Source organism: Amia ocellicauda, chromosome 5, assembly GCF_036373705.1.
Source record: "Amia ocellicauda isolate fAmiCal2 chromosome 5, fAmiCal2.hap1, whole genome shotgun sequence".
Lineage (NCBI taxonomy): Eukaryota > Metazoa > Chordata > Actinopteri > Amiiformes > Amiidae > Amia > Amia ocellicauda.
Genome location: NC_089854.1, coordinates 34774985 through 34800154, shown reverse-complemented (window position 1 = coordinate 34800154; position 25170 = coordinate 34774985). Strand labels below are relative to the sequence as shown.

The 25170-nt window shown below is 38.7% G+C and overlaps 2 protein-coding genes across 3 annotated transcripts in view; both read right to left on the bottom strand.

Moving 5' to 3' along the window:
- cdr2l (cerebellar degeneration-related protein 2-like) overlaps positions 1-3499 on the bottom strand; it is a 32176-nt gene extending 28677 nt beyond the window's left edge. Inside the window, exon 1 of one of the 2 annotated variants that reach the window (XM_066704909.1) lies at positions 2733-3499. In XM_066704909.1, the coding sequence (XP_066561006.1) occupies positions 2733-2811 (79 nt within the window). In that variant the 5' untranslated portion in view covers positions 2812-3499. Of the gene's footprint in view, positions 1-2270; positions 2635-2732 lie in introns of those variants that run through there. The other variant, XM_066704908.1, reaches the window with a different exon arrangement.
- A 740-nt stretch (positions 3500-4239) lies between these two features.
- The window catches only part of recql5 (RecQ helicase-like 5), a 48352-nt gene continuing 27421 nt past the window's right edge, over positions 4240-25170 (bottom strand). Inside the window, exons 8-19 of the mRNA XM_066704906.1 lie at positions 20992-21216; positions 20161-20257; positions 15647-15680; positions 15027-15085; positions 14081-14154; positions 12071-12164; positions 11186-11335; positions 9703-10304; positions 9146-9221; positions 8565-8807; positions 8252-8324; positions 4240-7674 (exon numbers count right to left, since the gene is read on the bottom strand). Of these exons, the coding sequence (XP_066561003.1) occupies positions 7574-7674; positions 8252-8324; positions 8565-8807; positions 9146-9221; positions 9703-10304; positions 11186-11335; positions 12071-12164; positions 14081-14154; positions 15027-15085; positions 15647-15680; positions 20161-20257; positions 20992-21216 (1828 nt within the window). The 3' untranslated portion in view covers positions 4240-7573. The remainder of the gene's footprint in view (positions 7675-8251; positions 8325-8564; positions 8808-9145; positions 9222-9702; positions 10305-11185; positions 11336-12070; positions 12165-14080; positions 14155-15026; positions 15086-15646; positions 15681-20160; positions 20258-20991; positions 21217-25170) is intronic.

Sequence of the window (25170 nt, the reverse complement as noted above, 5' to 3'; positions counted from 1 at the left end):
ATTTTGTACTCCTTTGGATTCAGGCTTGAGCTGCAATGCAGACTTATTTTCTTATTTTTTAATACTGTTTTTAATGATTATAATTTGAGCCTGATTTTTTTTTTCTTCTCAAAAACTACAAGGGATATTAAAACAAGCAGATATCCTTATATGGTAAAGGTATTCCATATATCCAGGAGACGCCTAGATAAGCTCTCGAAGAACTGAGGTCAAAGAAATGAAAAGAGTGGATTTATAATTCCAACACCACTGAATGTCAAATACAAACAAATAAATAAATAAATCAACAAATAAACAAACAGAAAACTGCAAATTAAAAACATCTAGGTTATACCAGAAGGGTATTTTGTTCTGGCATCCAATAAAAACTTTTTCTTCAATTACTTCTCTTGTAAGATAATTATAAATAGTAATGGTAATAGTATATTAACTTGTATGTTCTGTCTGTTGCAATCAATACAATCAAATAAAAGGGATTATGTGGCTGTTTGAGGGCTTTCTTCACTGCCATCTGTCTAGTGAATTTAGATATTATATGAAGCTGCAATCCAAATTCAGAAGGCGTAATGTACCGAGAATCTTCCACTCTCACTACACAGTGCTGAGGTGCAGATACACTGAAGGAAAACAGTAAAAAAATACAAACCACCCAGAACCTATCAACCAGTCATGGGCCTTCAGTAGAGATTGGAATAATTGGCAAAGAAAGAGTGTAACAGAGGAAGTCCAGAGCAAGGACATTATAACACTTACGGACAAGTTTAGTTTGGGATTGGGGGGGGCAGTAAATCAAATACAAACCAACAATGTCCAGGAATACAATCCTGCCTACACTGAATGAAGATATTTAACTGTGGCAAAGTGATGGGTTACACATAAGGAGATGGCTACAGAACTTCATCTAGCTGCTCAGTACAAACGCCTGAGGAAAGCATGAGCTTTGCATAGGATGGTGTATATGCGAGCCATGTCTATGCTTCAAGAAGCAAATAAGCTGTCCTGCATCACCTGATTTGGTGAGTGAGCTCATTCAAATGCCAACAACTGTATTGATGAAAACCACTAGTGGGTTGTGTTTCCTTTTTATACAAAGCCAGTTATAACTGTTCTACAATGGAAGTTGCTGATAACTAAGGGCTTTTGTTTTTCCAGACTAGTCTTTTTTCAACTATAATGCATTTATTATGCTAAAGGTCTCTCTGCAGTCACTCCGGTTCAGCTAAAATAAGTTATGTTAGTGAAGAATATTTGTAATATCTAACAATAGTGACTGCAACAAATATTTATTAAAATAAATTAAACATTGCTAATGCACTACCAATCAACTAAAAGGAGTATACATTCAAGATAATAAATCAATCAGTTCTACTTTTGTTAGGTAACGTTATTGGAACAGAGTTTATCTACATGATGCATGGATTCTAAGGGGATCCTGTAGGGCAGTATGAATAAAAGGCAGCTTGAGTAACTAACTACATTTTCTCAAAGAAATAAACTGATAGCAGTAAAGCTTATAAGACAATTTATATACACCATAAATTGCCAAATAAGATTTATTCTCAAATAAAAGAACTGCAGAAACCCAGGTGAGCAGAGCATTCGAGTTGAAAACTGATTAATGTGCAGAAAACAAAGACTCAAGATAGGCGTGTGTGAGGGGACATTATTACAGCCAGAGGAAACTGTTTTCAGAAAATTCAGATTCTCACTATGGTATCATTAATACATTTGATAGATTTGCAAATGAGGCGGGAGAGGTGGAATTGTTAACAGTGCAACAAGATATAGATACTATTCAGAGATGGGCAGATACCCATCAAATAAAATTAAATGTTGATGAAGTCTGACATATAATTATGAGTATTGTAAATTATTAATCCAGAGGCAAAGATGATTTGTTGTCATCTTCACCTAGATATGAAGCATTAAAAAAAAAAGTTAACAATTACATTTGTAGAATGTGGTTTTCAGTTTTGGTAACCAAAGGCACATTGCTGGCTTATAACAATGTCAAAGTACAGCAGCTAGAGAAGCAAGTTTCAAATTAATCTTACTGACATTGACATGGTTAGAGTGACTCTCTTTAGTCTTGCACAGATAAAACGACAAAGGGATTAGATTCAGGCATACAAAATACTGAAGCCCTTGAAATGTAAACTGGATAAGGGTGTCTGATAAGTTGTAATCCCACACAGACAAAAACGCGAATGATACGGCACTATGTATATAAAAATGATCGCAGTTACTCACTAAACCGCCGGCTCACTTACACTGTCCTGCCTGTTGCTTTACGGCAGCCTCGCACCCGGGTCCTCCGGGATCACGTCGCGCTGTTAAACCACCGCCTCCCACCCGTGTCAGACGACGCTTCGGTGAAGATGCTTTTAAACCGCTGCACATAAACTGAAGCATTTCACAACAAAACACGTCTTAATATGCCCACACAATGCCTGATTTCCAGAACGAGCCCGGCGTATCTGGCGGCTTTCTAACTCCACGTAGTTTGTTGTTCAAGTCTCAGAGAAGCACCTTGACAGCTGTGCGTTTTGTAATAAGCAGGCCTCGGGTCACAACGCGCGGCCAGTGTTTTAAAATAATCTGTTCAAGCGAGCACATTATTCCGTATGAAATGCTGAATTCCCTTTTAAAACACTCGACCACATCACGATTCAGAATCGCAACACGCCACTTAAACCCAGCTTTCACAGAAGTGGCACAGACGGGTCGCTTACCTTGCTCCAGGTCGTGGTGGTCGTACCACGGCTCCTCCTCCTCGGTGTCGAACTCCTCCATTCTGCCCGCACTCAGCATCAGGACCCTGCCCGCGACGAGAAGAGCCGGCCGGCCGCCTGTGTAGATACGCCTCGGTGGCCCGGGATGAGACGAGGAGGTTCCGGTCAAAAGAAAAACTCGAATCGGTCTATTGCTTAATCACGCGTGGATACCCGTACAAAAAAGACTTTAAAAATACAGGCAGGCTTATTTAAACCAAACGCAATCCGCGTACAAAGGAAGAGAACAAAGGGGACGGGGCAGCCAAGACTGGGATAAACACTTCATTCCACAGAGACGTCAGTCCTCCGTCGTCGTCAGTCACCAGTGCTGGCAACATGGGACGAAAATACGACTGATTTAACAATACATTAGTATATTTGTGCAGCTATTATTTAGCAGCATGCATAGTAAACTCCGAGCTGTGAACGCACAGAGGTTGTCAACTGCACTGCGCTGTCAGTGTCCTCTGCGCGGCGGCTGATGTGCGGACAGGGCTCAGCGGAAGTGGCCGCAACGATGCTAATGGCCAGATGCGCGTCCAGCTGTTACTCCTGCACCGGCGCCCTGCTCCGACCTGCCCGGCCCGCTCGCTCCCAGCGCTGCTGTGCTTCTTCCAGGCTCCCCTCCGCACACGATACGTGGCAGCTGCAGTCTCCCCTCCTCCTCCTCCTCGCCCCAGTCACTCACAGACACACATACGATGCAATCCAACAGCCACTGAGAACAGAGTCACAGTACAGATAGTCACTGATGTACACGGGTCGCGTTGCTGTAGCGCAGATGGCCGCAGGTCTGCACAGAGCTGCAGAATTCGTGGGATCCCATTGGTGGAGCAGCGTACAGAAGCGCACATCCGCGCAGACCTGCGCACATCTACACGGACGCGACCATTGATTCGTTACCCGCCACAAATGCCCAGTTTGGCAGTGTCAGTGGTCCTCGATTTATCTTCTGTGTACTGCTGGAGACAATGTAACTACTAACCTATAGTGCACACATTAACGTTTAAAAAACAACAAAAGGCTCAAAAGAGTTTATTCTGAATTTGGTTCCACCAGAGCTTTACATTAATTAATTAAACGAATTATCTGATTAACTGGAGAAATGTAGCACCTTTGGGTAGCCATGTTTTACTCAGATTGTCACCAAGGCTCCTTTGAACTCTGCAGAGTTATTATTGAGAGCTGTATCAGTCCTCCACATAACAGTAAAACTCTGTTGTTTGTGAAGTAGAATTGCAGTGTGAAAAGTGGGTCGTTTAACTCAATTTTTTGAAGAAGAGATTCAAACATATTGGAAAAGTAGACAAATAAAGAAATGCAGATATATTTATAAAGACCTGAAGGATTGAAATTCTTAAATATGTCAAAGTAAACAAATAATTGGATCCATTAAAATTGGAATGCAAATTTTAGGGCTGGATATTGACACTCCTGTTTTTAAAAAAACAACAATTGCAAGTACTTTTTAGTCCAACAAATAATATTTATTTTTAGCAAGAGTTTAATCTCTCAACACTGCGTGTCCTAGAGAAATCCGTGCACTTAACCCATTAATTTCACATGAAGAAGGGCACCTCAACCAGCTATCAGACATACGTTCACTAGAGAATGAGCTCCTCTTTAACACCTGGTCTGCTGCTACACTGTAGCACAGAGCATGACTAGTGCATTTTCACTCTTTGTGTACATTTCTTTTGCAAAACTGTTTGGAAGAAAAATAACAGATATACACACAGAAAGGTTTCAAAATCATACTTGTTGCACTACCATTTAAATAGGCACAGTCTTTCTTAACAGAATAGACAGTGACCACATTTCAATAGTGCATATTGAGGAGCTTTTTGTTCTTCCTGGGTTCTGTTCATTGCCAGTAAGAAACAGCTGATCAAACTAAGATGGGTTACACCTGCTTACAGAACAACGGGAAACAAGCACCAGTCCTTCACTGACCTTTGCTCATTTCATTTTATTTGCATTTACACAGTCAAATTACAGACGCTTACCCATTTCACCTGGAGAGATACAGGCATGCCTGTTTTTCATCCTACCCAAAGCTCTGTATCTTTATTGGATGAATTATTGATTGGTCTTACTTAACTACTACTACTATTACTACCACCACCAATATAACCATAACTAATTTAGATAGCACCTTTAATTGCAAGAGATTCTAAATCCTTTACAATTGGGTAATGCATGGTCATTGTGAGCCACATCACACTGGACCTTTTCTTAGGACTGTAAATTACCTATCACAAATTGAGGATTGTGTGTCTTAAATGTGCAGGTTTTACCCCTATAAAACACCACTGTGAAAATAAAGCAGTTCTTTTAAATCTCATCCTGTTAATTATCCAACGCATCCAACTGCTAGGCATTTCAAATGTTGTTTTGCATCTGCAACCCTTGTGATTAGTGGGGAATACAAATCAGATAAGTGTTTAGAGGTCACATTAATTAATAGTTTCTCTTTGTACTAATGTAACACAATGCATAACAATAAGATCTTAAAAAAAAATGTACTGACTGCCAATTTCAGAATATAAAACAAACATACAAAACTTATGGTATTGTTATGACTAAAGCAGCTGAATTTAATTTGACAGTTATAGTATTTTTCATGGCCTGGTTCACGTACAGATGAACAACTGTGTTAATGAGTTTTTACCTTCTGGCCTTTTTCAAAAATAAATCAAAAAGATTAAAGCCGAACAATAACAAGTAGCATCAACTAATATTTTAGATTACCGAGGTAGAACCCCAGTTATTTACACTCTTAATTCCCTGGCGCAAGCACCATATTTTCTCAGTTTTCACTTGTAAGTGTAATTTACAGAAGAAGCCTTTGTAAACTACCGTAGCTCTATAAACTAACTGTATTCAGTTTTAAGTTACATTCATTCTTACAAAATCCTTATCAAGTGATAAATAACCTTTCAGAAGCAAATTTGATAAATATATGTTACACAGTGGTATCGTGAGTTTGTTTAGACATAGGCTCCACCCAAAGCAAAACTATGACCAATATTCAATTGTAAAAAAAAAAAAAACATAGTACTAGTTTGCAATAAGGAAGAATCCAGTGTCAAAATAAGGTGCTATCAAGTACATGAATTGGTATTTGCATCTGGCAGATGGATCAACCATTTGACCTGCTCTGGGCTATAGTCTCCTTTACTGAGGTCAGCTAATTTTAATGCGTTAATGTTTGTTTCATAATGGTTAGTAAACATTCATATAAAATCAAACATTGTCACATTATAAAACCATAACAGGCTTTCTAAATGGTATAGGAATTGTTTAAGTTTACACTTTTTTATTTTAAAGCTTATATGTTATTATTTTCAGGTTCCTATATCCATATTGGTACCGATCAGTTTATATATTTAATTAGATCGTTATTATTTGCTCAGGAGTGGGAACTGAGAGCAACTGTCTGTAAAATCTAGTGAGATGTTTTTCAACCAGCTTTGAAAGGAAATGTAAAAATGTTATATTTCCAAAAGAAGATGTGCAATCTTTTGTTCCCCCTTCTCTCACTTCACAGGGTTCCTATAACGGGAATCAAGAGGCGGCACAGATTTTCCTCAAATCAAAATAAAATATACATTAATTCCGAAGATACCGAAGATACTTCACTCCTTTAGTGAGAGCATAGCAGTTTACTGAATGCTAATGGGGCTGTGAAAAATAAGAAAAATACATTTAAAGAGGCTCATATTTTGTGCATGTTTACCTCACCTATTAACAGTTATAATGTAATCTCTTCATATATCAAAGAAGGAAGCTTGTATTTGCAGCATTTTTTTTTTTTTAAACTAAATACAAACAGAAAATTTACCCATAAATTAAAGCCTCATTTATCTTTCTAACAGCAAGGTGCATGACTATGGCCAAAGCAGCAGGTTTAAATATGCAACACCTTAATAAGAAACAGCTGTAAAATTGCTCCAGTGTCACCAAAATATTGTTAAAAAAAGAAAAAAAGCTCAGGTGGAATGAAAACCTGAGCAACCATCCAGCAACAACTCGAGTCATACACCTTGGGTGAGACAGACCAATAAATATAAAAGTAAAATCTATAAATAAAAGAATTACTGTATCCCATCCATATCCAGAGCTTATGGGGAATATCTTGACACTCCTTCCAAAAGCATCTGGCACAATACAATTTTACCAGTTAAATATTTCCTACAATAGCAGTCAGATCTCAGTGGCCTGCAGTATGTTGGACATGGTCTGGTACAGGGGTATGTGGACAACCTTTATACGGCATTGTTTCACGTACAGAGAAAGGGACAAACTGCAGGTCCCTATTTCAGTGAGGGATATTTCTAAATCACGCTGTAGCTCACTGCAAATAAGGTTAGACAAATAGAGAAAAAGACAATATAGGCTTTCCTATATTTTCCTCACCAGTTCACACATTAAATACAGCTCAGAGAGCGACTCCAGACTATGGCTTAATGCAACGTGCAGCATGCTTTCTTCAATTATTATTTTTGGATGTAGCAGCAGAAGGCTTTTGGGTATGTGGGGAGAGAAGAACCCCCCCCAGTGTCTTTCAAGTGTTTCTTTCAGACAGCAGAGTTAGCACCCGATGTACTGCAACTTGGCTTAGTCTTAGAGAGCAGTGTAACAGTATCCTGAGTTTAGGGGCAACATCTGCAACCTGCAGTGTAAGGCTGAGTCCTGAGTGGGGGGATAGTGTGGTTGTCTCCCAGTAGTGTCTAGATCTCCCTCTGTGCCCTGCAATGAGCTCCCCAGGGATTAGAGAGGGAAAGGGCTGCCCCTCCTTATCTCTCAGGGCCCTGCAGGTGGCTCCAGTCAGCCTCACTCTCACAGCGCTGGACCGTCTTGAAGAAAATCCCGATCAGTCGTCGTGCTTCTTCTTTCACTGTGAAAGCAAACCAGCAGCAGCTCTGTTCACCACGGTCTCAACTCAACAGATATTCACTTTCCAACGTATCGTATATATGTACAGTATATATCCTGTAACCTATCAATAATATTTAATGCAAAAAATACTGTCACATGCAGACAAAGTACCTTCAAGTATTTTAATGTTTTAGTTATTATTATCATGTAGAAGTCTGCATTCTGTTATACTAACTTTCATACTAACCTACAAACTATCACTGATAATAATTTGCGAAATACTCTAAACATAATACATATTCCATAATATAGTATGCAGAAAGTACTGTTACACAAAGGAAGTATCTATATATACATAATAAATAATCTAGTTAGCATTGATATAACTGGTAATGTTAACTGCAGTTCTTTATAAACTGATATTTCTAAGCAGAACAGATAGTATTTCAATGTGTATGACCATTAAAATGAGTCTGACCACTCATCCCAATGGTATTTTAAATAAATAATTAAAATTAAATTTTATTAAAAATTAGATTGAAGAATTAATTAAGCTGGAAAAAAAAAAAAAAAAAAACATTAGCCCCTCTTCTTACCAGTTTTCTTGACAGGAGTCTTGCCTTCAGTCAGTAAGTGAGACAAAAATCGGGCAAAGGCTTTGAACAGCTCCTGACAGGAAAAGTAATTGCACAGTTGATTATAAGTCAATCAAAATGTGAAACATTTCATTTGGACTTTATCTCTTCCAGATCAACAAAGACACAAGGACTCAGGGAAATTGAAACTGAATTTAAAGCCCTTCAGAACAGAAAACAGGAAACAGTTCTTCACACACACAATTCTGTAATTTAAGCCTCTTACAGGATACTCTGTATGAAAGGTATTATATAACATAGAATAGGTTATTACCTTGGAGGCAAACTTGCCACTGGTGTAGAATGGGGTGAGGTACTTGACCACAATTTCAGCTGCCTCCTTCAGGGATACTACAGGCTGCGAGACCCGGGGGGGGACCTCGTTCTGTGCCACTTTCGGATCAAAGGTCACCCTTTTCTTCAGGTGGGATGTCTTTGCTTCTGGCTGGACCAATACTGGGGGCACTTTGTCATGACGAGGTCTCTTGGACGCTGGATTCTCAGAGTCCTGGCCTCTCTGAAACACACCATACTTAGTCAGCTGGTATACACTTGAGGTCAAAGGAGGAGATTCAGTTCACTCTGTCAGGAAAAGGACACAGGGTGTGGAAAGTGTATGGATCCCTACCTTGTTACAAACAGCAATCTGTAGTTGGAGGTAATATACTTCTGCGTACAACTCATAAGTTTTATAAATATATAAAAAGTTTTGTTTTTTTCCCTTACTAGCTATTAGATTATATGTTATTGTTCACTGAGGCGGCTTGATTGACTGCTTGAGATTTCTGAGTATTTCACAGGGCCCTAAGAATGAGGGGATGTTACAGCAGAACAGAGTACCAGAATAAGAAATACCTTCTGTGAGCGTTGCCTCTTCCCAGAGCCAGCAGCAACTGGCCTACTGCCTCCAGGCTCCTCGTTACAAAGAGCTCTGTATATCACAACACACAACAGGGAAAGAGATGTGCATTATGTATTGTTGCGCGGACTGGGGGACAATACCAGCTCTCTCCCTTGGGTTGGTTTGGAATTATCCAAAATATCGGTTAATTATTAAGGATAAATAATGATTTAAACATGAAAAAAAACCTTGCAAACTACATTTACCAATAGGATAGCAAACTAACACATTTTGTAATATTGTCATGAAAGGCAGAGAACAGAGAGACAAGTCTCTTAATTGCTTATTTGAAGCAATTAGTTGCTGAATTTAACTAGTTTTACCCTTTGTCCAGGTGCTGATGATTTAAAGAAGATAAAGAGGCATAGAATTCCCATTAGACTGCAGCAATCCAGAAGCTGACATGGACAACACTGATCTAATCTCAGGTATCACTGAGCTCTGAAAGTAAGTACAAATCTTGGATATACATTAATATTTAACATCTTTAAGCTAGTGTTAGCAAACATACACTGTAGTATCTTTTGGCTCTGGTTCCAACCCATTTCCTATTTTGCTGGTAACAGCCTGACTGGAAACATCTTTAGCTGAGCAAGGGTCTTCTAGTTGTTCTGTGTGGTCTCCATTGTTGGGGGTGGTGGGAAATGGCGAGGTGTTCTTTGACTGCTCAGAGGGACCTGGGTCTTCACTGCAGGCCAGACTGTCCTCTTCCTGCCCGTTAGGAAGCTCTAATTGAGGGTGCTCCTTTGCCGTGCCTTCCTTCTTCTTGAAGAACTGAGAGATCTTCTGGGAGTTGTGGGCTGCATCTGAAAGCTTTTGCTCTTTTCTGGAGACCTTCCTCTTCTTAGAAGGGCTATCTTGTGGGGCTTTTGGTTTTATGGATTTGGATGTCTTTAGCACCTCCTTTTTTGCACCTTCCTGGGAGCTTTTCTCAGTTTCAGAATCTCCCAAGTCATCTTCTGGTCTAAAGAGTGTTTCTAAAGTCCCAGCAGAGAGGTCTCCCATGCCCTTGTCTGACGTGCCGCTTGCCTGGTTGGCTCGCAGCAGTTCTGAGGCGCTTTGGAAGGGGTTGGAGGACCCCCGCATCCCTGCCCCAATACGCTTGGATTTCAGCTGTGAGGATGGACAAATGACAGAAATCCACACATATTTATACAGAAAATGCAGAGTTTCAGAGATGCCACATTTCTTGTTCTTAATTCACCATCCACAGAAAACAATATTGCAGGTCAGTGTTTGCAATTTGGCCACTTACATTTAGTTTGCAATTTGCAATTTACTTCTTTTAACAATGGTTCAGCATATGGATTCATTATTGTTACTGGTGTATACGTAGGGTGGTGATAAATCTAAACATAAAATGTCATTCTGCAAATCCAGAAGATTAGTCACTCAGAGCTATGTCTAACTTGTTGATTTGTACTGCCCCATGTGTAATGGTGGGCAACTGAATATGATTGGGCATACCTATTACTGCTTACCACTTTGTCTGCCACTGCTTGTAACAACCATGCAAAATGCTGTGTCTGTGCCACCACAGCATACTCATGAAAAGATCTTTCTTAAATTACTGAAGAAGGCATAATTCTTGTTGTGTTTCTTCATAATTATGTATATAAAATTCTACTGTGAAAATACCTGTCAGAATAGAGCCAGATAAAGCATTTGAATCATTGAATGATGCTGTGTCATACAGCAGAGCAAACGCTTTAGCAAAGCCTGAAGACGTCAATGACAAAAAAGGTCATATCAATCTGCTCAATTGTATGCACAGCAGTACTGATGAAGATGACCTAATTCTAACACAGCTTTGATTTTTTTAATTAATTCCACTCCGTGGAGTGTGACTGAGGATGTTTGTTCTTTGTTCACGTATCAATGAAATGTGCTGATGCCTGTTTACTGTGCTGTATTTATGGGTATAACTGAATATCTTATTAAATAATAGTGAATCCCTATGTGCAACAGTGATATAAAGCAGAGCCTTGTCTTACAGAATACAGCTGTGAGGCTGGCACAAAGCCTTCTGAAGAAGCTTCAGGCGTAGACTTGTCTTCAGCTGGGAGGTGCTCTGCATTGTTTCCTCCAGTTTTACTGATAGGGGGTGCCGTGTCCTCTGCTTGCTCCTTCTTGATCTCAGACACCTAAGGACTCAGTACAGGTCAGCACACTGTCCTACTCCCACACAATCTAGGTTATCACTGAACACACCAACACATTACATGACATTGAAACAGCTTTGAAATTAAAAAAATACATACAGTACTGTGCAAAAGTTTTAGGCAGGTGTGAAAAAATGCTGTAAAGTAAGAATGCTTTCAAAAATAGACACGTTAATAGATTATATTAACATATTGAATTGATGATCATTAGCACCTGTTTGGTATAATTGTTTAATCATACACCTGACTATATGCCTACAAAATCCCTGACTGTGTACAAGTGTACCTAGAAGAATTGATGTTGTTGATGGCAAAGGGTGGTCACACCAAATATGGATTTGATGTAGATTTTTCTTCTGTTCACTCATTGTGCATTAATTAATTGATAAATATAATCTATTAACATGTCTATTTTTGAAAGCATTCGTACTTTACAGCATTTTTTCACACCTGCCTAAAACTTTTGCACAGTACTGTATATTGGAAGAATGCATTAACAAGTTTGAAAAGGGTTCAGATGCATGTTCTACTATAGAGGTAGCCAACTCTGACCCTGCAGACTTTTTAAGCACTTCCTTCAAGTATTAAAAGAAAACACAGTTACAAAAAGGAGAGGAGACCTTCGGGCCCATCTTTCCTCCTTTTGGTGCTAGTAACCTACTGATCTGAGGATTTCATGCAGTTATTTTTGCTTTATGGCAATATTGTCTCACTAACCTTCTTCAACATTGCCGCCTTGTACAGGTTGGCTGACTTGCTCACTTTGAAGACATGGTACTCCAAGTCTACTGCAGAGGTTTGGAGAGCAGTGCTAGGTAACAGAACAGCAACTGAATGTCATGCTTTAATGAAGTACAAAACCACTTGATTTGTAAGACCTTATGCCTACTCCCACACTGATAAGTGCCTTGCTGTCGTTCATATACAGTGTTCCTTTTGCGAAATGTATACATTCTAGAGAAGTAGTGGACATACTCGGCAGGTCAGAGCATATTAGATGTTGGTAGTTTTGCTACATGCTGTTCTTAACATAGCGCGTACGTTAGCATGTATATCTTTTTTTGAACTTTAATTTACACTCACCTAAAGGATTATTAGGAACACCATACTAATACTGTGTTTGACCCCCTTTCGCCTTCAGAACTGCCTTAATTCTACGTGGCATTGATTCAACAAGGTGCTGAAAGCATTCTTTAGAAATGTTGGCCCATATTGATAGGATAGCATCTTGCAGTTGATGGAGATTTGTGGGATGCACATCCAGGGCACGAAGCTCCCGTTCCACCACATCCCAAAGATGCTCTATTGGGTTGAGATCTGGTGACTGTGGGGGCCAGTTTAGTACAGTGAACTCATTGTCATGTTCAGGAAACCAATTTGAAATGATTCGACCTTTGTGACATGGTGCATTATCCTGCTGGAAGTAGCCATCAGAGGATGGGTACATGGTGGTCATAAAGGGATGGACATGGTCAGAAACAATGCTCAGGTAGGCCGTGGCATTTAAACGATGCCCAATTGGCACTAAGGGGCCTAAAGTGTGCCAAGAAAACATCCCCCACACCATTACACCACCACCACCAGCCTGCACAGTGGTAACAAGGCATGATGGATCCATGTTCTCATTCTGTTTACGCCAAATTCTGACTCTACCATCTGAATGTCTCAACAGAAATCGAGACTCATCAGACCAGGCAACATTTTTCCAGTCTTCAACTGTCCAATTTTGGTGAGCTTGTGCAAATTGTAGCCTCTTTTTCCTATTTGTAGTGGAGATGAGTGGTACCCGGTGGGGTCTTCTGCTGTTGTAGCCCATCCGCCTCAAGGTTGTACGTGTTGTGGCTTCACAAATGCTTTGCTGCATACCTCGGTTGTAACGAGTGGTTATTTCAGTCAAAGTTGCTCTTCTATCAGCTTGAATCAGTCGGCCCATTCTCCTCTGACCTCTAGCATCAACAAGGCATTTTCGCCCACAGGACAGCTGCATACTGGATGTTTTTCCCTTTTCACACCATTCTTTGTAAACCCTAGAAATGGTTGTGTGTGAAAATCCCAGTAACTGAGCAGATTGTGAAATACTCAGACCGGCCCGTCTGGCACCAACAACCATGCCACGCTCAAAATTGCTTAAATCACCTTTCTTTCCCATTCAGACATTCAGTTTGGAGTTCAGGAGATTGTCTTGACCAGGACCACAGCCCTAAATGCATTGAAGCAACTGCCATGTGATTGGTTGGTCAGATAATTGCATTAATGAGAAATTGAACAGGTGTTCCTAATAATCCTTTAGGTGAGTGTAGAACAACATCCATGAATGTTCCTATTTTGGCCAATCAGACAACTCAACTACAGTAGTGAGGGACCATTGACAGAATTGTTTCCTTTTTTATAATTGGGGATTCTTTTCCACAGTTATTTTTTTATATATAATTTCATAGGGATTTATTCAGAATTGTTCATCCTGATTTTCTGCACATCGGGTTGACTTTGTGCTTGCATAGAACTGATTCTTTATAATGAACCCATACTGTGTGTGGGTAATAATAGCAAACTCTTTAATGCATTTTTTGATCTTCATTGTCCGTGGAGGTGACTATATAAGTAGGTGAATGTGTGTTTGCTTGCATAAGTCTGCAGTCTTTATAGGTCTGTTATGCATTCCCAGGTTTGTGATTGTGTGTTGGTTTTGAGAAGGATATCTCTGTGATGGATGAGAGGGTTTATTACCTGCTGCAGGAAGATGCGGCCCCATGCTGGCTGCACAGTGCCTCCTCCAGCATGGTCAGGCAGTGCTCTCGTGCCTGAAAGCACACACACCCCGTCATCAAATACCCCCAACCTGACACACTCACTCTGCTCATTCAGACACAGTATGGGGACCAATTCAGAATATAAATCATACTTCTGTTAATACTGTAAAGTCTCTTTTCACATGATTAAGCTGGTGATGCATCAGGACCTGGCTGCAGCATAATTGCTATTGATTACCACTGATCTACTGATTTTCTCACATTCCAAACTTACAACATTGAGTGGAACCCAAGTTAACAATAACAAAGCATAATAAAAAATGCAAATACATTTTATAGGCATAAACTGTTCATTCAGTCTGTCTACATTTATTGTAAATAGATTTCAGTTTGAGACTGTTTTCAAGGGCAAAGATTATTTAATTCTGATAATGTAATTATTATCACTGAAGACAATGACAGCTACTTCACTCAGGAATTTAACAGCCGTCCACAACCCTCCCACCCCGATAAAAACCTACAGACATTTCTGCAAACTCATCTTACAAGACATTGATTGAAATTTAAAACTGCAGTTTCCGATTACCCTGATATACAATGTGTGAGTTTTCCCCATATAGAACTAAAATGAGTACTCATACCATTATTCTATTTCTGAGAACCAATGACAAACTTCCAAATAAAGAGGCCATTCATTTTACTGTTAATGTCTGTTTCTTCCTTTTGTCTAACTTTTCTGTAAATTAACTGTATATCTGTCCATTCAATATCAACAATGCAGTTAGACTAGGTAATATGTCTCTCTTTTGACAGCTATATAGGATTTTCACTTACAACAAACAAACAAAACAGAAGCAATGGGATGCTAAAATAAACATTCACACTATTAGGTATGAATATAGTCTTGTTTTTCGCAGACCTACCTTCACAGTGAGCCGGGGGATCCTTTGACTATTAGCATCCCTCAGAGGGCAGTCTGGACCTGCACAGAGACATCAGTAGGAAGGCCAGTCAGCACGAAAGCCTGGCTGGCACAACAGCTTTTCTACTGCATTGACCTCACTCCCGATATGGAGCTCAAGGTTAAACACCACACTTACAATTGTGTTCTCTAAAGTCTATACTACAAAACGGATATTTGTATACAGAGATACTAGATAAGGCAATGCAGAAGCAAGCACATTTTCTCATATGTTTTTGTTATTCAAATGAAAGAGGCAGATTTATATTCACTTTTACTTTTCCATTAAAGCAAACCTATTTTAAAACCCTGTTAACATATGTAAAGATAACAGGCTGTGAAGATAGAAGTAACTTGCAGTCTTTGAAATCCTCATTTGCAACACAAACGCTAGGGTGCCTATTATACATATCAGCTTGGAGTATCAGTATTTATGTCAGGTCGTGCAAGGGCAAGATACACGATTCTGCTTGAATTTGTGATGGTACCAATTTTGTGTAGTATGATGTGTTTCATATTCATTAGCTGCAAATCAAGACAGCTCGTATTAACAGAACAAGGCTCTGCATGGTGGATACTAACCTGGAGGGACAAAGGCATCTCGAGATTCCCTATCCTGTAGTGAGAGAGGGAACAAGGCAAAGGGAGGTCATCAGTTCATCACTTACATTTCGATTTTTTATATATAACACAAAGTTCCCTGGCACTTCCAGATCTTTTTCGTCATCACAGATAAGAGCTAAGGAAAGATAAATGTATGTGTGTATAGATTTTGTGTGTGTATACTTTTTTTTTATCCAATCAGAAAATTATGTATTACTTATTCACTTGAATGACAACTAAAACAGTTTTGTAAAGGTATTCATATAGCTATTTACTTTTTGTTAAATTGACTTATTGGTCATTTCAGCAATCATCCTATCCTTAACCATTGTATGATCTCTAAAAACATTTCACATGCAGTCTAGAATTTTGAAATCTGTAGCATCTTGTAAATAGTACAATAGGTATGATTAGGCATTTTATATGTTATGCAGAATTGCTGAAATAATTGTAGAAATAATTTTTCCTATTATTTATACAAATAAGAAAAAACACCAACTAAAATCAAATTTCCTTGAAGTGTATCTAAACTTAATAACTGCACATATGTGAAAGGCAGTGGAATATAAAAATGACACTAGGTGGTGCTGCTTTACTAAAGCTGTTTAATATTATCAAGAACTGAAACAACCTATTAATTTGTTCCCCTACTTCAATTCAAACGACCATACATCTGTCTCTCTACCCTATCAGTTTTAAATTGGAGGCGTATGTATTCTTCTTCCCTTGTATACCTTTCAAATCTGTTGGACATAGGTCTGCAGTTTAACACAGAAACAGAAAATCTAATTTCACACTCCTTAAAGTGATGTCAGCAGATTGGATTGCAAAACTTTTTAAAAGAATTTCACTAAAGTGATCATCATTTTTGAATAATTGCAGCACGGCAAAACTTGTTTGGGTGGCATCCCACGAAGACAGAAAAGTGTCATAACATTTGTTCCAAGAGATGTAAAGCAAACATTAAACAAGAATGTGTTAGAAATTGGGCTGGGCAGGACATTGGTCACATACAGATAATTGTATGGATAGACTGAGTGGTCCTCCCTAGCAGTTATTTATCCATTTTGTTCCAAGCTCAAAACAAAGTCACTGGGAGGCCTCCAGGGCTCAGGATGGGTGTGAGCTGGGTGAGCAGGTATAACATCAAAAGAGAAGATGGAATTAATATTTCCAACTCAAGAGGAGATTATATATCTTAGTGTTTTTCAGTAATCTGTTAGGGCTCTGTTTTGTAGCTATCCTTTAGTTGGAAATGCAGAAGAGAGCACAAATGAATGCAAATTGTGAAAAAACACAATGCTTTAATGCTATTTATAAAGCCTTCCAGAATCTCCAAATAATTCAAGTTGTTTTGATCATTTTATAAAACTCTGCATTTGGGATGGCAATTTTTAACTTTTTAAATTTAAACACGTGGCTGTAATTTCAGAGGCTAGCAAAACTTCCTCTTCCTGAAAGTAGTAAAAACATCAAACAATGTGTTGTCGTGGCACAGCAACCATTCTAATTATGTAACCCTTTTGGATAATATACATACTCACTTATCATTATTATAGCTGTTGGGAATTTGAACTAAGATTTTCTAATATAAACTATTGTAGCATCTGCATCAGAGGTCACAAGGTACAACTTTCAGTATTTTCAGGACACACAGGTTTTGATAACCTCTGAGATGACAGGCATAAGTTTGTAAATTGCCTTACAGAATGTACATTTTCAGTATTGATATATGAACCCTTTAATGCTTTTATAATTAATATGCAGATTGACTATTCATACTAAACTAAACTATTCAAACTAATTTATCTCTCTCCAATAAATACAGATCCCGTAAAGCAGTTTAATCTACATCCAGTTCACAACAGGAAAACATTTAGTTTTATAACTAAAAACAAACCAACAGCTGCCTTCCAGATGTGGCAAGCCCACAGTGGGGGGACGGGGAGGCTTTATTATCTGGAATTTATACAATGAGTGTTTCACATTTACTGTGGTGAGGTTTGGCAATGCATTATGGTTTCCCAATATCTTTCATATGTGTGTTGTTTTTTCCTGTCATAACCCCAAGCTAGGCTAATAAGAAAACAGAAAGGGAGGGAATGAAGACTTACAGCCTGTTATGCTAGATGTCATTCTCTCTTGAGCACTGAGCAAATCAGGACATACACTGCAAAACCCCACAATGTTTTAACTGTACATCAAAGAGGGAGTAATGAGACTTTGACTCCACATTAATGGTGAAGCATTGAAAGGACAAAACAGTAAGAAGCTGGCTTTGTGATTATGGGGAAATATTCACATCCTGTCCCTTAAAGCCTTAGGGCCACCTCTGACTAGTGCAAACTAAGAATATGGGGTTCCCAGTTAGTATAGAGCAGTAAAACTCCCAATATCATCATATGCCAAATTAATAGATATCCTTTGCCTCATTTCTACAACTGCAACATGGTCCGCCATGACCGTCTGTGTCCATCCCAACCCCCATCTCCCCATCATTTTCAGAAGTACTCTGTCTGGTGTAGGATCTCCCAAAGGGATTGTAGGATAGCACCAGGTTTAATTTTTTAAAAGCTCAGACAGAAAATAAGTTATGAAAATGTATAAAGATTACATTTTATTCAACCATGGTTACTATTGACTGAAGTCAAGTATGCTCTAACTAAAAGTATAAAACTAAATTAATTCCAAGCTTTTTAAATGTTGTATAACAACATTTAAACTGAAGGTTTTTTTAATTGAGCAATTTTTATTTTGTTTCCTGAAATGTATTATAATAATAATAATAATAATAATAATAATAATAATAATAATAATAAGCAGTAGTAGTATTGTCCACAAGCTGGTAATAGCACCTTGGTTTCTTGCAATCTCACCTAATTTTGTATGTTGTCAGTGCAGCATTATGAAGCAATCAGAGCAATCTATTATATAATTAATAAATACAATCACACAGCCATGGTAGAAGAATTCAATGCAGACTAGAGAACATGTAGTCTTGATTTGTATTATAACTGACAAACAATAACAACTATAGATTTGTTCTAAAATAGTTTCTGCTAAAATGGTACACAACAAATACAATTTAGGATTTCCTTTTCCTGCCTCATATTATTTAGGATTAATACAGAAGTATCAATATGCTTTCACATTTGGATTTATAAAGTTAGTCAAAGAACAAATCTGCAATGTATATTTTAATTCCAAAACAGAAGCATTCTTCTTTGTGCATCATTAACCGAATGTACTGCCTTGCTAGGAAAGGATCTCTCTTTTGCAATCCACCATTATTTCAGTGCCCCAGTGCAACAGGAAATTTCCACAGGAGCTCAACAGCAACATGCAATGCACATATCACTGTGAGGGCTTCAAGACCAGAGAAACCAGTTTCTTTGAAATGTGAGTAAGCAGTGTGGTTTTAAAAATCAGGACAGCTGACTTCTCCCAACTCACCCAAACAGATGAGATTACTCATTATCCATTCACATCACCTGGACAAAGAACCGACTTTCTTTTAAATCACAACATACTGTTTTTAGGCATACTAACCAATGCCTGAACACTAATACATGTTTGCAACTATTGTCTTTAAATGGAAATCAGACTGCAATTGTTAGCTGTACCACAGAGTAAGAGTTTAAATCATTTCACTATTAGATTCTATACCCAGCCAAGTTCAACTTGAATTTGAGCCTGCAATACATTTGTTTTCTTTATCCTTGATTTATCTTGCACACCTTATTCACTAGCAATTTAAAACACTCAGCATTTAACTATTAGATATGTACACAGTGCAATGTGTAGAAATCCATCGATTACTGATCGTGCTCAGGGGCAGAGGTTGAGCCAGACTTAGATATCAGCTGAGTGCTGATCTGTTTAGCACGATGCCACTGGGCTCAAGATCAAAAGCTGTACTTTCCTGGGACCGAAAACATCTCTGTTTCTGTTGTCTTCCAGCAATAGCCCCCTCTGAGGGGCTGACGAGGCACCTCGTCCCCCACCATGGAAGCCGGACGAGGCACAACCCACCCCAGAGGCACCCCACCACGGAGGGCTAACAGTGTAGCCACACCCCAAGGTCTGATGAACCATTGCCACCCGAGGGCCGGTGAGAAACCCCACCAGATGGAAGACCACAGTCAGCAGCACCATTTAAGAAGTTTCTGATCTCTTTGCTGCTGTAACAACTATATTTGCCTGGATGGGAGGCAACCACTAGGCCTAGGCCTTAAACCGTGGACCCCCAGAGATTTATTTTTGCATATATGCCATCCACAGGAGTTTTTGTTTTTCTCTCCTCCATGCCTAATGGCTTATTTAATGTTGGTTTACTGTATTTTAGTTCATTTAAACTTCATTTATGTATTTATTTTTTATTTTTCTCATTCTTGCTGTATGTTTGTTGTAGTATGTTTATCACTCTGTAAAGCGCTCTGTGGCTACCCTGCATAGGTTGCTATACATATCAAAATTGATTGATTGATTGTTACCTTACGAAGGCCCATCTGTTTCTTGTAGAGTTCACTGAATTCTTTCTTGCGGTGATCTGGGTCTTCCTCCCCAGTGCTCTCATATTCCTCATCGTACCTGCCAGAAACAGGATGTCAAAGCAACTGCGCCCACCTATTTTGTTATAACAACATTCTTACATTACACAGAAAAGCTGAAATGTATAGAAATGTATAGAGCAGAGTAAAAGAAGAGGCAGTGTGAGAGACAGAGACGCTCTAGTCGAGGCAAGTCTAGTGGTTAAAGATCGGGGACTGATATGAAGAGGTAGGCAATGCTAGATAATCAAACATTAACTCAGTGAGACCCCATTTAAACATTGGCATTTTCTATCTCTGCAAACACCCCAAGAACAAGCAGGAACTAAAGACAGCTACAGTACAGGCCTGGCAGAGCATCTCCAGCATAACAGTTAAAGCTGAGAGACTGAGACGAAATGGAATGGATTTCATATTTTATAAAAAGGGGAACAGGGATCTATTTTATACTTTAATAGCTAATACAAGCTTCCATTATCTGGTGTGAAACGGAAATAGGCCACTGTTTTTTCCAGAACATCTCTCTCCACAAAACAAGATGCTCTCTTTTTAATGATTTGTAGGAGAATTTTGATTTGCTGGAGCCTCAACTAATTAGGGTTAGAGTTATGTCCTTAGCATATATGCACTGAAGCATAGAGCTTTAAATAAATAAGCTATAGGTGTGGTAGGAGGAGAGGAACTGCACTGTGATCTGGAAACTATAGGGATTGCTTCTTGTGACCTAACAGTGGGAGACCTAGGACAGGCGGTTATGAAGAGAGCTTTGCCCACCTCTCAAAGCCATAGCCCTTGCGGCCGCCAGCATAGAGTTCAGGGTTGAAGCCGAAAGCACCTCTGGGCTCCCTGGCCTGGACACAGGTCTTGCTGTTGTATGTCAGGCTACGGGCCATATCCAGCTGCTTCTTCACTCCCTCTGGGTCTCGGCAGAAATCACAAGACTTGTTGCACTTGGGCTTCTCGTCCCCGAAGTACTGTGCAATGGCAGCGTGACGACACCTGAAAGCAGCAGAGACGCATCATATACAGGGTCTCATTCTCAATTCCACAAAGGCTGCTGGGTCTTTTGGGTTCTAATCATTATTGACACCCTCATCCAGAAATTGTTACAATAGATCACTTTTTTTTTTTTTTTTCATACACATACCCATTTTAACAGCTGGGTTCTTACTGGAGCAGTCTAGGTAAAATGCCTTGCTTGGGACTGAACCCACAGAGCCCTGAACAAAAAACTCCACACTGCTGCTATCTATGTTTAACTCATTGTCCAATTAGTCAGCTCAGTCCTTATCAATCACTGTGCTTCAGGAGGGATGGCATAAAGCATGTTATCCAAGTTATCAAAGCCATCTAATTTGTGTCACACTGTCAGAGGAGTATACCACAGTTCAGGCTTTACACCAATTAGAGGATTTGAAGCTGCTGGAACCGATAACAACGTGAACCTGCACACACATGATAAGTCGCAGGGAGTCACTGCAGTGCCATGAATTCAGGATTGGATATCTGCCCACCCCACCCTGTCAGCAGCTGGCCAGTTGTGCACTGGCCTATAGAAACTCCTGCCTAAATCTGGCAAGGGCATGAATGGTTTTGGGCACTAGCTGTTTCTAGGCTGTAGGATGGATCCTGCACTCTGGCACCTCACCACGTGGGAGCTCATATCCTAGATGAGCATGTATTACTTATTACCAAGGTTCCTAGATATCCATTTGCAGTGAAAAAACTAAGGTTGTCCGAAGGCTACATTTTTCCCTTCGAAGGTTCGGAACACATTACCGAACGAAGGTTCTAAGTTTCGATGGTGCTAATTTGCATAACTTATCGATGATGTCACATTAGCTACTGGTGTATAGATTTGAATGAAAATCCTACTTTTTAATTTAATTTTTTAACAGGTAATCAATATAAACAGAATAAAACATCCCCTTGTAGTTTTACATATCATAGTTATCTCGAACAGTAATCATGTTTTCATTTATTTTTACAAGCACTGGAGACCGAACGAACCTTCGAAGACAGCCTTAGGAAAAAAAAAAAAGATTTTTCAGTTTGGCAAGGTATTTAGTTTTTCTTTCTTTAATAAACTAAACAGAACACAAATATAACACAATATGCAACAATTTCAAAGATTTTAATGAGTTACGGTTCATATAAAGAAATCATAAAATTGAAATAAATTAATGAGGCCCTAATCTATGGTTTTCAAGTTTTGAGGGAGAGTGCAATTGGCACCAAGAATGTCCACCAGAGCTGCAGTCAGGTCAGGACGCTGGTGAGGATGACGATCTCACAGATGAGCTTCCCTGAGACGGGTTCTGACTGTTTGTGCCGAAATTCTTCAGTTGTGCAAACCCACAGTTTCCAGGTGGCTGGCCTCAAACGACCCTGCAGGTGAAGAAGCCGGATGTGGAGTTCCTGGGCTGGCGTGGTTATACGTGTTTGGACGTATAACAACGGTGGGACATACTGCCAAATACTCTAACACGACCTTGGAGGCGGCTTATGGTAGAGAAATTAACATTCAATTATCTGGCAGCAGTTCTGGTGGACATTATCTTTAATTTCAGCTCACGATACATGGGACCAACACTTTACATGTTGTTTATATTTTTGTTCAGTATAATAAATTTGGGGTTCTTCTCTGTGCTTAAGACTAAAAGCTAAAAGATAATAATGGTAAAATAAAATATGGTCTGGAATAGAGATGAAAATGTTGATATCCATGACGGTGGTTGAAATGGTTAATGTTTGAATGAAAAAACATTTTGTTTAACAATGTATTGTTTGTGTATATTCTGGTTAGGAATACTTAATTTTAACATTATATTTTAATCGCAGAAAAACCCAATCAATTTTTTTATCTGAGAATTTTGTTTTGTGCTTTGTTTTTTTTGTTGATTTAAGTAATGATTTGTTAAACTGAACTAAAGATACCCACCGTTTGCTGTAAGAGTAGTTTACTCACACTGCAAAAAGTTTATTAATTCCACATTTTCTAAAGATTGTGACACAGTGATCTGCATACTAATATCTGGCATTGAGCCAGATAGCCCTTAATTAAAAAAAAAAAAGAATACAGCTGATGGCTAAACAGACTAAATAAAATTCACTGGATTTAGCAAAAAATGCCTCAAACTATCCTTCCAGCTACACCTATCCCCAGCCGTTGAGGTTCCCTAGACATTTTATGCTGTGCTGCTGATCACACCAGTATGGGAGTGTCCCCCAGCCTGGTATTATGGGCCGCCTGTACACAGAGGCCACTGTACCTCCCAGTCAGTCAACAACTTCCTACTCACAAAGACAGCCTTTATGTTTTCCAACACTGACGTTGCTGGAAAGGTCCATGAATTCCCTGATCTGTTTTCCAGCAATGTGCAGAGCTCTGATAAAGGATAGATGAGCATGCTCTACAGTTCATATCATTCAGGAAAAAAACATCTTGCACTATGAGGCAGGCCTGGTTACAAAGCGAGCCGTGCCTAGATCAAGTGCAGCCATTGTCATCTTTCTGGTAGAATGACTGGCCATCGTGAGAGTGCTCCATTACAGTCATGTAGACTGATTCAACTAGTTTTGGTTAAATTAATCAAAAGGAATCAGAAAAGTTTTTTTTCATGACCTTTAAAATTATTTCCAGCACCTCTGTTGAACAGTACACAATTCAAAAAATTATTTACTCGCTGATCTCCAGAAGCAAAAATTACTCCTACTTTTCTAAAAGCATATGTAACAAATAACAGCAGTTTGTATTTTTTGTTTTGTTTTAATACAATTTGGATTCTTGATGGATTTCTGGTTTATTTTAGGAAAAAACAGTACTGACAGTCAGTGGTTTACTCCCACAAAGAGTATAAATATTACATAGGATATTAGTTTTAAAAACTTACTAATTTACTTTGATATTACACTTTTTTTTTTTTTTTGGGGGGGGGGGGGGGTACAACCTTTACATGTGTAGGGATGGTGAATTGCATTGCAAATTAAAATATTTGTTTGTTTAGTATGTATTAATTTCCTATTGTACCTTTATATTCTTCTATTTTTTTTAAAAAATTTGTTCCAGTTAAGTTTGTCTGATACTCCTGATACTTATGATTGGATGATACATAACTGCCCACGGAATATTAGAAAATATGCAGTGTTGACAAAAATAAACCATAATCTTTAAAGAGAAGTATATAATGTATTTATTTGTAGTCTAGTATGCTAAAATAGAATAACTTCTGTTATAACTTCTAACTGCATTTTTACATATTTGTTGTGAATAATTATAAATCAAAAAGCATGGTTTGGAACTGATCCAGTCAGGTTTTTACATACATGTTTTTTTTCCAACAAGCATGCATGATCAGCTTTGGGTATCACAGAAAAAAAATATGGCAAGGAAAGGGGGATATAGCTGCAATATAAAAATGTCCTAAAATCTTGCATGTGCCACTGCTGGTTAACAAATGTGCATTTTGGAGGTGGAGTTCCCTAAGTTTCTTTCAGCTAATGACTTGTTAATGTTCTCTAGAAAAATGTGCAGGCTGGTAATCAGAGAAAGAAGATTAACCAAACGGGTCCAAATTGTCTGATGCCTTTCTATTGTTTAAAGTTACTCAAAATATCAGGCAGCAAAGTCATCTTGAAGAACACAGACATCTGCCAACTTTACTAACAGTTTCTCTTTTCACTTCTAAACCAAGCTTTTATTTTTAGAGAGTGTTAAGTTTTTGTGATGAGATTAAATGAGAAGTAAATGTTACACTTTTGCTATGTGTGAACAAATACAAAGACTGCACAATCTAGATGGGATGAACTCTACAGAGGTGTAAAAACAGATTTTCATACATATCTAGATACATGGTTTGCAGTGGTCTTCAAAAACTTGGAACACTTAGATAATTTGCACAATTTAGTGGAGTTGATAAAATTGAAATTTAAAGATGAAAAGGCATTTTTAAA